Here is a 12,681-nt window from a genome sequence, read left to right as displayed (position 1 = left end):
TGAAAATTCAAGAGTTAAATTAAAAAAAAAAAAAAAAAACAGAAGAATAATAAAAAAGGAGCTGTAATGGGGCCCATATGACGCGGCGTCTATACCTCGGCAAGTGGGTCCACACGCTGATGCATACTTGCACCGAAGTTGCTATCCTCGTTTACAATACCTTGTTTGGATGGTTATCACCCATTGTACGGTATTACTAAAATTTTAATTTTTAAATAAAAAATATTTTGATTCTGCTTGAATCTTATTATATTCTATCTCTTAAATTCATGATTATATAACAAGGAAAAATCTTATTTTATGTGACAACAGACTTAATATGATTGCATTTACATCTTTTCTTATTATTATTTCATTTTGCCTTTGTTAATTATTTAATAATTTTATTTTATTCTTTATTCTATCTTTTTATAATAGCTATTCTATTTTTCTTTATTATATTGTAGGTTTATTTTTCAATTTTTTGGATTGTGCTATTATACAATGACAAAAATGATATAAGCTGTCCAAATATTATTCTATTTATTAAAATAATACACGTACAAAACCATAAAATTATGAAACATATCTAACAACCATGGAATGATCCAAACAAGCGAATTTCTTAAGAGAGTATTTGGATTAACTTTTTAAAATAACTTATAAGGCAAGAGTTTTTAACTTATGTTTGTACTTTTTTAACCTAAAAATATATGCTTAAAAGCACGTTCCATTTTTCCAAACATTACAAAAAGTAGAAAAAGAGTTTAAAAGCCAAAAAACACTTAGCTAGCTTTTGTCCATAGATTTTGGATCAAATTTTAAAAATTTATCTTCAAATATCTATTTGGCCATATATTTTGGATCAGATTTTGAAAATCTATTTTTAAAAAAACTTCAAGTTCCAATGGGTTTTTGAGACTTCCACTCACAAAATTTCAATCTTTTTTCAAGTAAAATGCATATCCAAACACAACTTTAAATTCCAAACCTCACAATTTCAAAAACTTAAATTTTCAATTTTTAAATTTCAACTTCAAAATCAAGATCCAAATCGGAGTTTAAAATAAGCCAAACCAAACAACCTCTAAATGAAAAAGAGCTGTAATGGGACCCATCTGATGTGGCATCTATACTGCATCAATCAAGTGGAGTCTACAACGCTGATGCAGACTTGCACCTAACGTTGCTATCTTAGTTCTTAAAGAGAAATATCTCTAACACATACTACTTAGGGATGGCAATAGGGCGGGTTAGGGCAGGTTAAGGCGGGGCAAGTCTTGACCTCCGATTTTGACCCGTCCCCGCCCCGCCCCCGCTTTTTTTTCGAGAAATCGCCCGCCCTGCTCGTCCCGCTGCCCCCGCCCTGCCCCGTTTATATTATCTTTCATTTTTCCTCTTTATTTTTTACTTCGACGCATGACATATTTTCTTAAAAACAATTAGATGAATGATTAGTTCCTAAAATTGAATTTTTTCTTTTGATCGTTCAAATTTCAAAATAGAACTAGAATTTACATATTTTACTATGTTTAGCATGAGAATACACAAAATCATCTTTAGTATAATTAAATAAGTTTGAAGAAATGTCTAAGTTAAAAAAAATGATTTGTCTTAATTACTAAAGACAAACTTGTGATGTAAGTATAACTGGCAAGTAGTAGTATTTTACCTTTTTGTAGATGTCTTTTTAGTGATTTCTTCTAAATGAATATTATTAATCGTAAGATCAGTTAATTAGGCGATCACTTTTGCGATAAATAGGAAAGGTTTTGTACAAGCTTAAACAAATATAATAGTTCTATTATTGGGTTTACTTCTTAAGTTTAGTTTTATAATAAAAAAATATTGATTTTAATTTATGCTAGAAGTCACATTTTAACAAATAAGAATTTAATAACAAAAATGAGAAATCTTACAAACTTTCAAGCAATCAAGCTTATACTTTTAGTAGTAAAGAACGACGGTTCAAAATGTGGATTCAAACTAAGGAACAAGAATAAAATAATTATTTTTTACCCAACCCACTTATAACCCATTTCTTGCCCTACCCTGCCCTATTAAAACTTTTCAAAAATTAAATTTTTCCCCCCCCTACCCCCGCCCGCCTCATTTATATGTTTCCCTGCCTTATTATGACTTTGCCCTGCCCTGCCCCGCCCTGCCCTACCTAATTGCCATCCCTAATACTATTGTTTCAATTTATTTGAACTTATTACTTTTTTAATTGGTGCTAAAATAAATAATTTTTTTCCTAATTTGAAAATAAATTCACTTTATAAATAATTTATAACCACACAAATTTTTAAGACTTATTTTAAATCATAAGTTTTAAATTTTTTTTCTCTTTCTTAAATGTTGCGCTACCAAATACATTCATATAAATTTAAACGGAGGGAGTATATATATTCACATTCATCTCTAGAACTCCAGTCACTTCACCGTTGATCTGAAAATCTCTCTCTTTGATTCATGGCTATCGCTAACGCTTTCTTCACTTCACTTCGATCATCGGCGATCTCCGACGCCGATCCCGGCATCTTCTCTCCGACGCCGGTGAACTCCTCTCCCGTCTTTCACGCATTTTCCAGTTCAAACATCAACACTTCTCGCCTGAAAATGTAAGCTACTAACTTAATATTTCTCCTTATTTACTTGTTTACTGATATATGATTCAGTTTAAATTTTAAAGTGTATCTGTCTGTGTAAATGTATGAGTGTAAGGTAAATTATAAACAGGTTTTGGTGAATTAAACCTATTTATAGACTCTCTTCACGTTTCTCCTTATTTCCTGATAACGTGACTCTGTGTGTTTATATGAGTATAAGTTTATTAGTTGACGTCTAAGGAAACAGGTTTTGGTTAATTAAACCTACTTATAGACTCTCTTCGCTTATTTAATTTAACATTTCGCCTTATTTCCTTGTTTCCTGATATACATGCAGTTTAAACTTTAGAGTGTTTCTGTGTGTTTATATGAGTATACGTTTGTTAGTTGAAGATCTCGTGTAAAGGTTTGAGCTACATCTTCAAATCTTATTTAGCTGAGAAACGAATTTGGTGAATTAAACCTATTTATAGATTCTCTTCGCTATTTAATTGAGTGAAGTACTGAAATTGCCACTTTTTCGCCTTATTTCCTGATATACGATTCAGTTCAAACTTGAACGTGTCTCTGTGTGTTTATATTGAGTGTAAGATAAATCAAGTTGAAGATCTTGTGTAAAGTTTAGAGTTACATCTTCATATCTTATTTAGCTGAGAAACGAATTTGGTGAATTAAACCTATTTATAGATTCTCTTCGCTATTTAATTGAGCAAAGTACTGAAATTGCCACTTCTCGTTGGAGAATGTAAGCTGCAGAATTAACATTTCGCCTTATTTCCCTGTGTTTCTCGATATATGATTCAGTTTAAACTCCGCTTGCATTGATGTGGGTAGTTTGGAATGAGAGAAACAAGAGAGCTTTTAAAGGAATAGAGTCAAGTTTTCTCAATTGAGGAGCAGTCTTCGCTCCCTTATTTTCTTTTGGTGTAATTAGAAAGTTCCTAGTTGTATAGAGGATTGGGTGGAGTTTGTAGAGAATCATATTTTATAGATTCTTTATCTTTTGGTATATCCCTTGTATACGGCCGTTCTTTGCCCATGTTTATGAATGAAAATAATTTTACTTGATCAAAAAATAAAATAAAAAATGATTCAGTTTAAACTGTAAAGTGTTTATGTATGTTTATATGAGTATAATTAGGTAAACTAAGTTGAAGATCTCGTGTAAAGGTTTGAGCTACATCTTCATATCTTATTTAGCAGACGAAATAAATTTTGGTGAATTAAACCTAACTTAACATTTCTCCTTATTTCCTTGTGTTTCCTGATATACGATTCAGTTTAAATTTTAAAGTGTCTCTGTGTGTTTATATGAGTATAAGGAAAAATAAGTTGAAGATCTTCAAATCGTATTTAGCTCAGAAACAAGTTTAAGTGAATTAAACCTATTTATATACTCGATTCGATATTTAATTGAGTGAAGTACTAAAATTGCCACTTTTCGTTGGAGAATGTTTAACATTCGCCTTATTTCCTTTGTTTCCTGATTTACGATTCAGTTTAAATTTTAAAGTGTCTCTGTGTGTTTATATGAGTATAAGGTAAAATAAGTTGAAGATCTTCAAATCGTATTTAGCTGAGAAACACGTTTAAGTGAATTAAAACCTATTTATACACTCGATTCGCTATTTCACTGTGACAGTACTGAAATTGCCACTTCTCGTTGGAGAATGTAAGCTACAGACTTAACATATCTCCTTATTTCCTTGTCTCACTATATATGATTCAGTTTAAATTTTGAAGTGTATCTGTGTGTTTATATGAGTATAATTAGGTAATCTAAGGTTTGAGCTACATCTTCAAATCTTGTTTAGCTGAGAAACACGTTTAAGTGAATTAAACCTATTTATATAGTACTATTCTCTAGTTAATTGAGTGAAGTACTGAAATTGCCACTTCTCGTTGGAGAATGTAAGCTATAAGCTTGACATTTCGCTTATTTCCTTTGTTTCCTGATATATGATTCAGTTTAAACTTTAAAGTGTCTGTGTGTGTTTATATAAGGTAAAACTAAGAGTTGAAGATCTCGTGTAAAGGTTTGTGTTTACCCTTAAAAGGGACAGTTGAATTTGTACAGTGATTTAAAGGACACGTGGATTGATTTGTCTACTTAGCAAGAATAATTAACTAAATAGAATGACAATAACGATTGAAATCAAGTAAAGTGAAATTAATAATTATATTGAAATATCCTGGGCATCCTGAGCTCGGAAGGATCTCTCGGTGAAGATGCCTCCGGAACGACTTCGGTCCTTGAAGAACAATATGAATCGTAATGCTTAAAACGAGGAAGAATGCTGGTATTTTGCTAAGTGTGTTAAGCGTAAAATGTTAAGCAGGAAATTGGATGCCCTTCCAGCATGAGGGTTGGGCTCCTTTTATAGGGGTGAATTCAAGGATTCATGGCTGTGAATCACTTTTTCATAATTTACACTGAATGAGCAATAAATGACATTTAATTACAAAGGAGTAACGTCTGGCACCGTATCCGGAATGGATAAGTAATGGTTGACGGTACTAATTGCTCTTCCCTCTATGTTATTCTTTGTCCGGTCTTGTGTCTCCGGGGTGACTCGAGTCGATATTCTCCGGATCTTATTCTAGTCGAATCCGCAATTGTTCTGACTTGCCACGTGTCACCATCTACCGACCACGTGTCATGTCGGTTTTCACCCTATACAGTTTGAGCTACATCTTCGCATCTGATTTAGCTGAGAAACAAGTTTTGGTGAAGTAAACCTACTTATAGACTCTCTTCGCTATTTAGATTTACATTTCTCCTTATTTCCTTGTTTCCTGATATACGATTCGGTTTATACTTTAAAGTTTAAAGTGTTTCTGTGTGTTTATATTAGTATAAGTTTATTAGTTGAAGATCTCGTATAAAGGTTTGAGCTACACCTTCAAATCTTATTTAGCTGAGAAAAGAATTTGAAGAATTTGGTGAATTAAACGTATTTATAGATTCTCTTTGCTTTAATTGAGGAAGTACTGAAATTACTACTTGATTTGGTTTCTAAGGAATCATTCGACTGTTTAATTTTTGGTATCTAGAGTAGGCGTGAATGGTCCTTTTTTATTTTGATTAGTGGAACCATGGAAGCGAATGATTTTCAGTTATTTAAGTAATTAAATATATTTCTGATTGGTGATCTGACAAATTTTAGCTGCTTTGCAGGTATACTGTTTCTTGCACTCTTGACAGTGTTAATAGTTGGTCACCAGCATTAGTGAGTTTTGATTATATCGCTTTTGTAGTTAGTTTATGTTAGATATTCATACTGTGATGTGTTAAACTGATTGCTTGAACGGCTCAATCTTTCCTATAAATAAGTATGTGAATCCTGTTTTGTGCATCTTTTCTCATTTGGATAAATTATGTGCATGTTTTTTCTCATGTAGATTAATTTAATTAATTATTTCTTCGAATTTGACATCTCTGTTTACTGGTTTTCATAGACTGTTATTGAAATAGTTGAAGTACGTTCTGTCTCAGGCTCTCAGCCTCTCAGGGATTGTGTTGGGAAGCTCTTAAAGCAGTCAGGAATTTATCCTAGTCCTCAAGGACCTAGCGAATTTTAGGAATTTTTGTACTTTACCTAACTGCACGTTGTTGAGGCTTTTAAGTAATAAATCAAATGAAACATGTCCAAATCTTCTATATCTCATAAATCACATTTTGAGTTTTTAGATACTTGTGAAAATCAAAACAAAAACATAGTTGATGCATTTCCAGAGGGATGACACTTATTCAGAGAAAAAGGGGAAGCGTGTTGTTAGGTGGTAGTTATTTGACATTCCCTTGCATTTGTTAAAATGCATGGCCTTCCGAAGTTGCAACTTGGCGGCTGAAGATAAGTAACAGCCATTTAGCAAGGAAACTGCTGCTTTTTATCATGGTGTTACCTTTGACTCAAAAAAAAAAATAAAAAAAAATTGAATGTTCAATCAAATTATAATGGCTGATGGAGGATAGTTTAAATGTAGAAACAATAGCAAGCCATTCATCTATATAAAATTAAAAAAGAAACTAAACTACTCCCTCCGTCCCAATTTGTTTGACACTTTTCGCTTTTCGAGTCAAACTTCTTAATTTTGACTGTGTGTTTGAACGTAGAATCTTTAAATTTTTCGAAAAAAAATTTACATATTTAGAAACTACGTAAAAAGTACTATAAGTCATCATAATTAATATTTTAAAATATTTAAAAGACATTAAAAAATTAGAGTCAAAGAACAACTCGGTTGATTCTCGATAAGCGAAAAGTGTCAAATAGTTTGGGATGGGGGGAGTACAAGTTTTAACCTGACAATGGCTTCGAGTTTTTCATTTGTATACCAGCACCATAATTTAGTGATTTCCTGTAAACTTGCAGCAAATGTTAGTAACATCACCATTTGTTGGAAATCTAATCATATTGTGGGGTGTGAAATCATTTAGAAATGGTAACACTAATTTTCTTATTTGATAAATTCCTTAAAAAGAAGAGGCAAAGTTATATGCTATTATAGTTTTACTGAATGTGCATAATCATTAATGGGGAAAAAAAAGAAATGCAGAGATTTGAAAATCTCTTTTTTCTCCAATCACGAACATCTCTTTTTATTTTTTTTTATTTTTTTTTATACTTTTGCGACATTTTGCCAGATCATGATAGTGACTAAATATTTTCCTTTCAGAAAGATAAGGAGGAGTCTGTTTCTGTTCCTTTGCCAGTTGTTCAGATAATTCAAGATCCTGAATGCGATGCAACCACTGTGGAAATTAGCTTTGGTGATCGGCTAGGTCTTCTCATTGACACGGTGAATTCTTTGAACCACCATTCCTAGGCCTGTGCATGCCAACGTGCACATGCATGTTTTTGTTTGCTTCCATATAAATGGGATTTTGTGAAGGTTATACAGAATTTTGAGGGTTGGGGGGGGGGGGGGGGGGGGAATACAATTCAACCACGGGAATCTGTTCTTCCTTGTCTTAACCATTTCCACTTGTACAAACGTTACATACAAGTACGACAATGAGAATCTGGTCTTCCTTATTGTCATAACCATTTCAGCTTGTAACATTCGTTGTATGTTGGATCCCATATCCGTTCTGTTAAGAATGCTCCGCGAGATATCATTTTCTGTTGAGATACTTTCTCCACTGACAAGCACTTGAATGGACCTCCGTCACTATATATATATATATATATATTTTTTTTTTTTTTTAAAACAATTGTTTTACTCCTTTTGGTTTCTGGTTTGTGTATTTGTTTATTGGCTACTATCGGTTTTTAACTTTTTATCATGACGGTCGTGCTCGTATTGGACCTGGCCGTGCCCTTTTGGGCTAGTCAGGCTCATGCGATGCCGACGTCAATGAGGAATGCCCTTACCAAAAAAAAAAGTTTTGAACTTTTTATCAGATAGAGGTTTATCATGATTGGTAATACTTGCCTTATGCATTTTATACACGAGGGGAGAAGAGATTTGGTGGTTAGCTATTTAGATTAGACTTATCTGCTTGCCTCTCACTATTGATAAATCCATACATATTTTCATGGACTATCTCCTTTTCCTGGGTCTAGCGCTTTTTGTATTTGCTGTCTTGACTTCTCCTCAAGTATACATAGCCAACTAGTTGATCTTGTATGTTGTGCAGATGAAGGCACTCAAAGACTTGGGCTTGGATGTTGTGAAAGGAATTGTTACGACCCAGGATTCAGTGAAAAAGACAAAGTTTCTCATTACGCGACTGTAAGTGTGTAGATTAACTTTTACTCCATTGAATATTTGCATTGGCATGCTACTACATGGAACCAGATTTTCTGAATTTTTTAGTAGTTATGATTTATATCCTTTCGTCAATTGTTTATAAGAAAAGATGATTGCTAATCATTTTGGCTATTTGTTCTTTTCTTCGCAAGTCCGCAAATTTTGAGCATTAATTAGTATGGTCTGCATGAAAGTTACGTGACGAAAGCCATTTTGCAAATTGTTCCTTTTTATCGATTTATTGCTTGATTTTGATACTCATTGATGCTGAATCTTCTCTATAGTACTCCTATGTTGAGAAATATATGGATAATGCAAGTCAAATTAGCCGAATTAGAGCAATGATGTTGAATTACATGTTGCATATTTTCAAGGTTGCATAGCCGAAACCCTAATGGTAGTGGAGCACAGTGGCGGAGCCAGGAGTTGCGATAAGGGGGTTCAAAATATGAAGAAGTAAACACACGAAGAAGCCAAGGGGGTTCAACATCTACTATATATACATAAAAAATAATTTTAATCATGTATAAACAGTGTAATTTTCCGCCGAAAGGGGTTCGGATGAACCCCCTTAGCCATATGTGGCTCCGCCCCTGGTGGTGCAGGGGTTGGTACGCCTGTAAAATGATTTACCTGTAGCATGTATGTCTTGTTATGAAATGATACAGAAATGGAGGATCTCCAATAGCATGCTGTGATGACTACTTGTAATTTTACTCCAAATGTGTTCATCTTCATATCTATTTTCTATGAGAAAGACCTCAGGCGTTACTCCATAAATTCTCTCTATGTCCAGTTAATGATATCCCTCCATGTCTGTCTTTTGGCATATGATATGCCGTCATATTTTTTACTTAAATGCCATTGATTTTGCTCTCCAGGGATACTGGGCGCAAAGTTGAGGATCCTGATTTATTGGAGAACATCCGTTTGACCATAATCAGCAACCTTATCAAGTATCACCCAGTATGTAAACTTCCCATATATAGTCCCTAGAAACATCTAGAACCTATACATGCCATACTGATTGATCTATCCTGTGATAGAATAAAATGTTCATGTTTTTGTATTCCTTAGTGTTCTACTGCAACCCTTAAAGTAGAATCTTTTATGTTTATCAGGAGTCCAGCGAGCGGCTTGCTATGGGTGAGGCTTTTGGAATTAAAGCACCAGAAAAGAAGGTGAAACATTCAGATAATTTAGTTGTTTCCTCTCTTCATCCCAGTGCCTCCACGTCGATACAAAAATTATGCGTCAATCCTAAGCTAGTTAGGGTCGGATATATGAAACTTGTTTGGACCTATTCCGACATCAACATGCTCAAAAATTTCAAGTATTTTACAGCTATTCTTGATATAGATGTTTTTGATATTTGTAAATAGTTTGTTAATGAACTGCTATTTTTACTACTAATACTACTACTCCTATTACTACTAATACTACTACTACTACTACTACTATAACTATAATTATCAATATTATTATTATTAGTATTATTATTTATTTGTTTATTATTATTATTATTATTTCTTATATGGTGGTGGCGGTAGCAATCTAAATAAACAATTTTGCCACTTCCCTATGCCCCTTCAAACGCATGTGTTCTGCTTTTGGTTCTATGGTTTGAATGAATGAAGGAGATGGCACTTCATCATTTTCACTATCTTCTAGAGTTCATGATAACTGTTGTTTCCCTTTTGAAGTCAAATAGAAATAAACAATTTTTTCACTTCCCTATACCCCTTCAAATGCACGTGTTCTGCTTTTGGTTCTATGGTTTGGATGAATGAAGGAGATGGCACTTCATCATTCTCACTATCTTCTAGAGTTCATGGTAACTGTTGTTTCCCTTTTGAAGGTTCATGGTAACTGTTGTTTCCCTTTTGAAGTCAAATGTTGCACTTGAAAAGGGGTGTGCATATCGAGAAGCTTTGGTTTGTTGATAAACTTTTAAATGTGTGTCATCAATGGAAGTACATATATTATTTGGGAGAAATGGATGGAAAAGCAACGGGCAATGTGAAGGTTGTGAAAATATTTTGTGGTGTCTTGGTAAGACTGTAGTTTTTTCTTATCCATCTGTGGGTTTCAGTTCCTGGTGCTATTAGGTGGCTTCCCATGGAATCTGGTACATCTTTTTTCAGAATGGGAAGAGTCCCATAGAAATCTCAACATTTTATTTGTCATGCATCCTACTTATAAATCATAGTAAGTGGATTCTGATGGAAAATCAAGGAGCAGCCTGAACTTGAAGTAAAGCTCCGGTGTCGTGGGTTGAACTTCAAACATTTTCTCTTATTGTTCTTTCTTGGGGTGGCACACTGTATCAGTAGTTGTCATTTCACTGAGAGTTTTTAAAATCTGCTTGCATGTTCTTTGACAGAAAGCTATGACTAAATAGGGCACTCTACCCTCTATACAATTTGTTTGTTGTCCTTATGATGTTTTTGTCATTGTCAATACTTAAATAGAGAGGGCATATGTTATAATTGTAACTTCATTGGGGGAATGCTTGCTTTTATTGTGCTCTAGGTGGAAATTAACGACTTTGAACGCTTGAAAGATTTTTTTCAATACCAATGCATTTTGTTGCCCTTGGTAATTTCTCTTCAACCTTTTCGAGTGTTCCTAATAAACTTGTATTGCTCCATGGCAGCCTGATGTTGATATTGCGACTCATATCCATGTCAAAGATGATGGACCCAAGAGGAGGTAGCATCTTATGGCAGCTGTTTTCATTACCTCTTCTCAATTAGTTTAATGTTGATGAGCATTTGAAACTGGTGATGCAACACATGCTGACTTGCCTGTTCTTGTGGTTATTTCAGTATGCTGTATCTTGAAACAGCTGATCGATCTGGTTTGCTGATTCAAGTCGTCAAAATAATGGCTGATATTAACATTGATGTTGAATCAGCAGAGATTGATACAGAAGTAAGCTTCTTCCGTTCCCCATATCGTGCAGAAGTGTATCTTACATTCGCTATCCAAAAAAGAAGTGTACCTTACATTCTTCCATGTTATTTTCCTTATCTTTAATTTTCCCTCACTTCACTTTTGAAAATGTATAGGGTCTAATTGCGAAGGACAAGTTCTATGTCAGTTACGGAGGGGCAGCATTAAATAGTTCTTTGTCTCAGGTAACATACAGTTATGAAGTGTTTCCTACAATCATAGCAGTGTTTCTTTATTGGGGTATCTTTCCATGGTTTATAACTAAGACCTTTCATAAAGCAGTGTAACTTAAAACTAAATATCGTCCATTTCCCTTCATTTTTTTTTAATGTTGCTAATGTCTTTCTTATATGTCAAGTGGTCAGTGGTCAACAATGTAAACATGGGGAAAGCTATGGTTAATTGATGTAGCTAAACAAAAATGCTAATACGGTTTGCCTAGGATATAGTAGTAAGTAAAACCTGGAGATTATACCGAGCAGTTAAAGGATTTAACCTTTTCATTGGTTGTGCTAACAATTTCTGAGTCTCATTCTTATCATAGTGCTGTCCTCTTTCGCTATCTCTAAGTCCATCTTTGAACCTGCAGGTGCTTGTAAACTGCCTGCGCTACTTCCTTAGGAGGCCTGAAACAGATGAAGATAGTTACTAACTAGCGAGCATCCTCGTATGTACGCTTATATGTATAACCTTGTCTGCTAATCAATGCAAGGGATTGAGTCATTTTCATTGTCATGTAACATATTATGTCCGTTTTCTAATTGAGTCGTAATATAGATGCAAGATCTGTCTCTTCCTTTACGTCATGAATAATCGGAACAAACTGACAGGACTACTAATGTCATGTAGAATGTGCACAATTTCTTACGATTGTCTGTCTATTGAATGTAAAAACCATTGTAGCGGAATCAGAACACGCAGTAGTATTTTGTTGCTTAATAGTTCATAAACTCAATTAGAGTGAGCAGTTTGTTGCTTAATAGTTCAGAATCTCGATAAGAGTGAGTAGTGGAAACACTGTGATTCCTTCACATGAATTACTGGGACGACCGGTTGTTGTCAAGTTACTTGTTTAAGGCGCAGAGTCAATCTGGGTACAATCGAATTATCGAAACTTCATAGTGACGTCTGGTCTCACCAGCCTCGTGCAGGAGTGGTTGTTGTCATTATTGGCCTGAAAAGTAAAAAGCCACTTTATGTGGCATTGTTTACAAGGATATTGCTTCCTTTTTTCATTTTTAGGGTAAGACTAATTACTAAAGAAAATGAGAATAAGTAAGAAATATTTTGGAACATGGGAGGAGCTGTGGGAATTGAACACATCACATGTCTTGTATGATAAACTCAATCGATGTGGTAGAGTTAAGCTAGTACGGATCAA

At 34.1% G+C, this 12,681-nt stretch overlaps 1 protein-coding gene and 1 long non-coding RNA gene across 2 annotated transcripts; both read left to right on the top strand.

Moving 5' to 3' along the window:
- The first annotated feature begins 2,385 nt into the window (after window positions 1-2,385).
- Window positions 2,386-12,262, top strand: LOC132059210 (ACT domain-containing protein ACR12). The gene is made up of 10 exons (XM_059451760.1): window positions 2,386-2,600; window positions 5,767-5,818; window positions 7,269-7,391; window positions 8,233-8,327; window positions 9,227-9,311; window positions 9,467-9,526; window positions 11,002-11,057; window positions 11,174-11,279; window positions 11,417-11,485; window positions 11,890-12,262. Exons 1-10 carry the CDS (start codon window positions 2,452-2,454, stop codon window positions 11,950-11,952), a joined length of 858 nt encoding a protein of 285 aa, XP_059307743.1. The 5' UTR covers window positions 2,386-2,451; the 3' UTR covers window positions 11,953-12,262.
- LOC132059212 (uncharacterized) lies at window positions 9,533-10,868 on the top strand. Its single transcript, XR_009415518.1, has 2 exons — window positions 9,533-10,203; window positions 10,235-10,868. It is a non-coding gene; the product is annotated as an uncharacterized LOC132059212 (long non-coding RNA).
- Window positions 12,263-12,681: the final 419 nt, after the last annotated feature.

The sequence above is a fragment of the Lycium ferocissimum genome, chromosome 6 (assembly GCF_029784015.1).
Source record: "Lycium ferocissimum isolate CSIRO_LF1 chromosome 6, AGI_CSIRO_Lferr_CH_V1, whole genome shotgun sequence".
In the NCBI taxonomy this organism is placed as follows: domain Eukaryota; kingdom Viridiplantae; phylum Streptophyta; class Magnoliopsida; order Solanales; family Solanaceae; genus Lycium; species Lycium ferocissimum.
Note: the sequence above shows the minus strand (reverse complement) of the source record. Positions and strands in the feature narration are given on the sequence as shown.

Excerpts from the sequence above, each read along its gene's own strand:
- LOC132059210 (XM_059451760.1), top strand. The coding sequence starts at position 2,452 with ATGGCTATCGCTAACGCTTTCTTCACTTCACTTCGATCATCGGCGATC. Across the intron at positions 2,601-5,766 it reads AACACTTCTCGCCTGAAAAT|GTATACTGTTTCTTGCACTC; the intron begins GTAAGCTACTAA and ends GCTGCTTTGCAG. Across the intron at positions 11,058-11,173 it reads GATGATGGACCCAAGAGGAG|TATGCTGTATCTTGAAACAG; the intron begins GTAGCATCTTAT and ends TGGTTATTTCAG.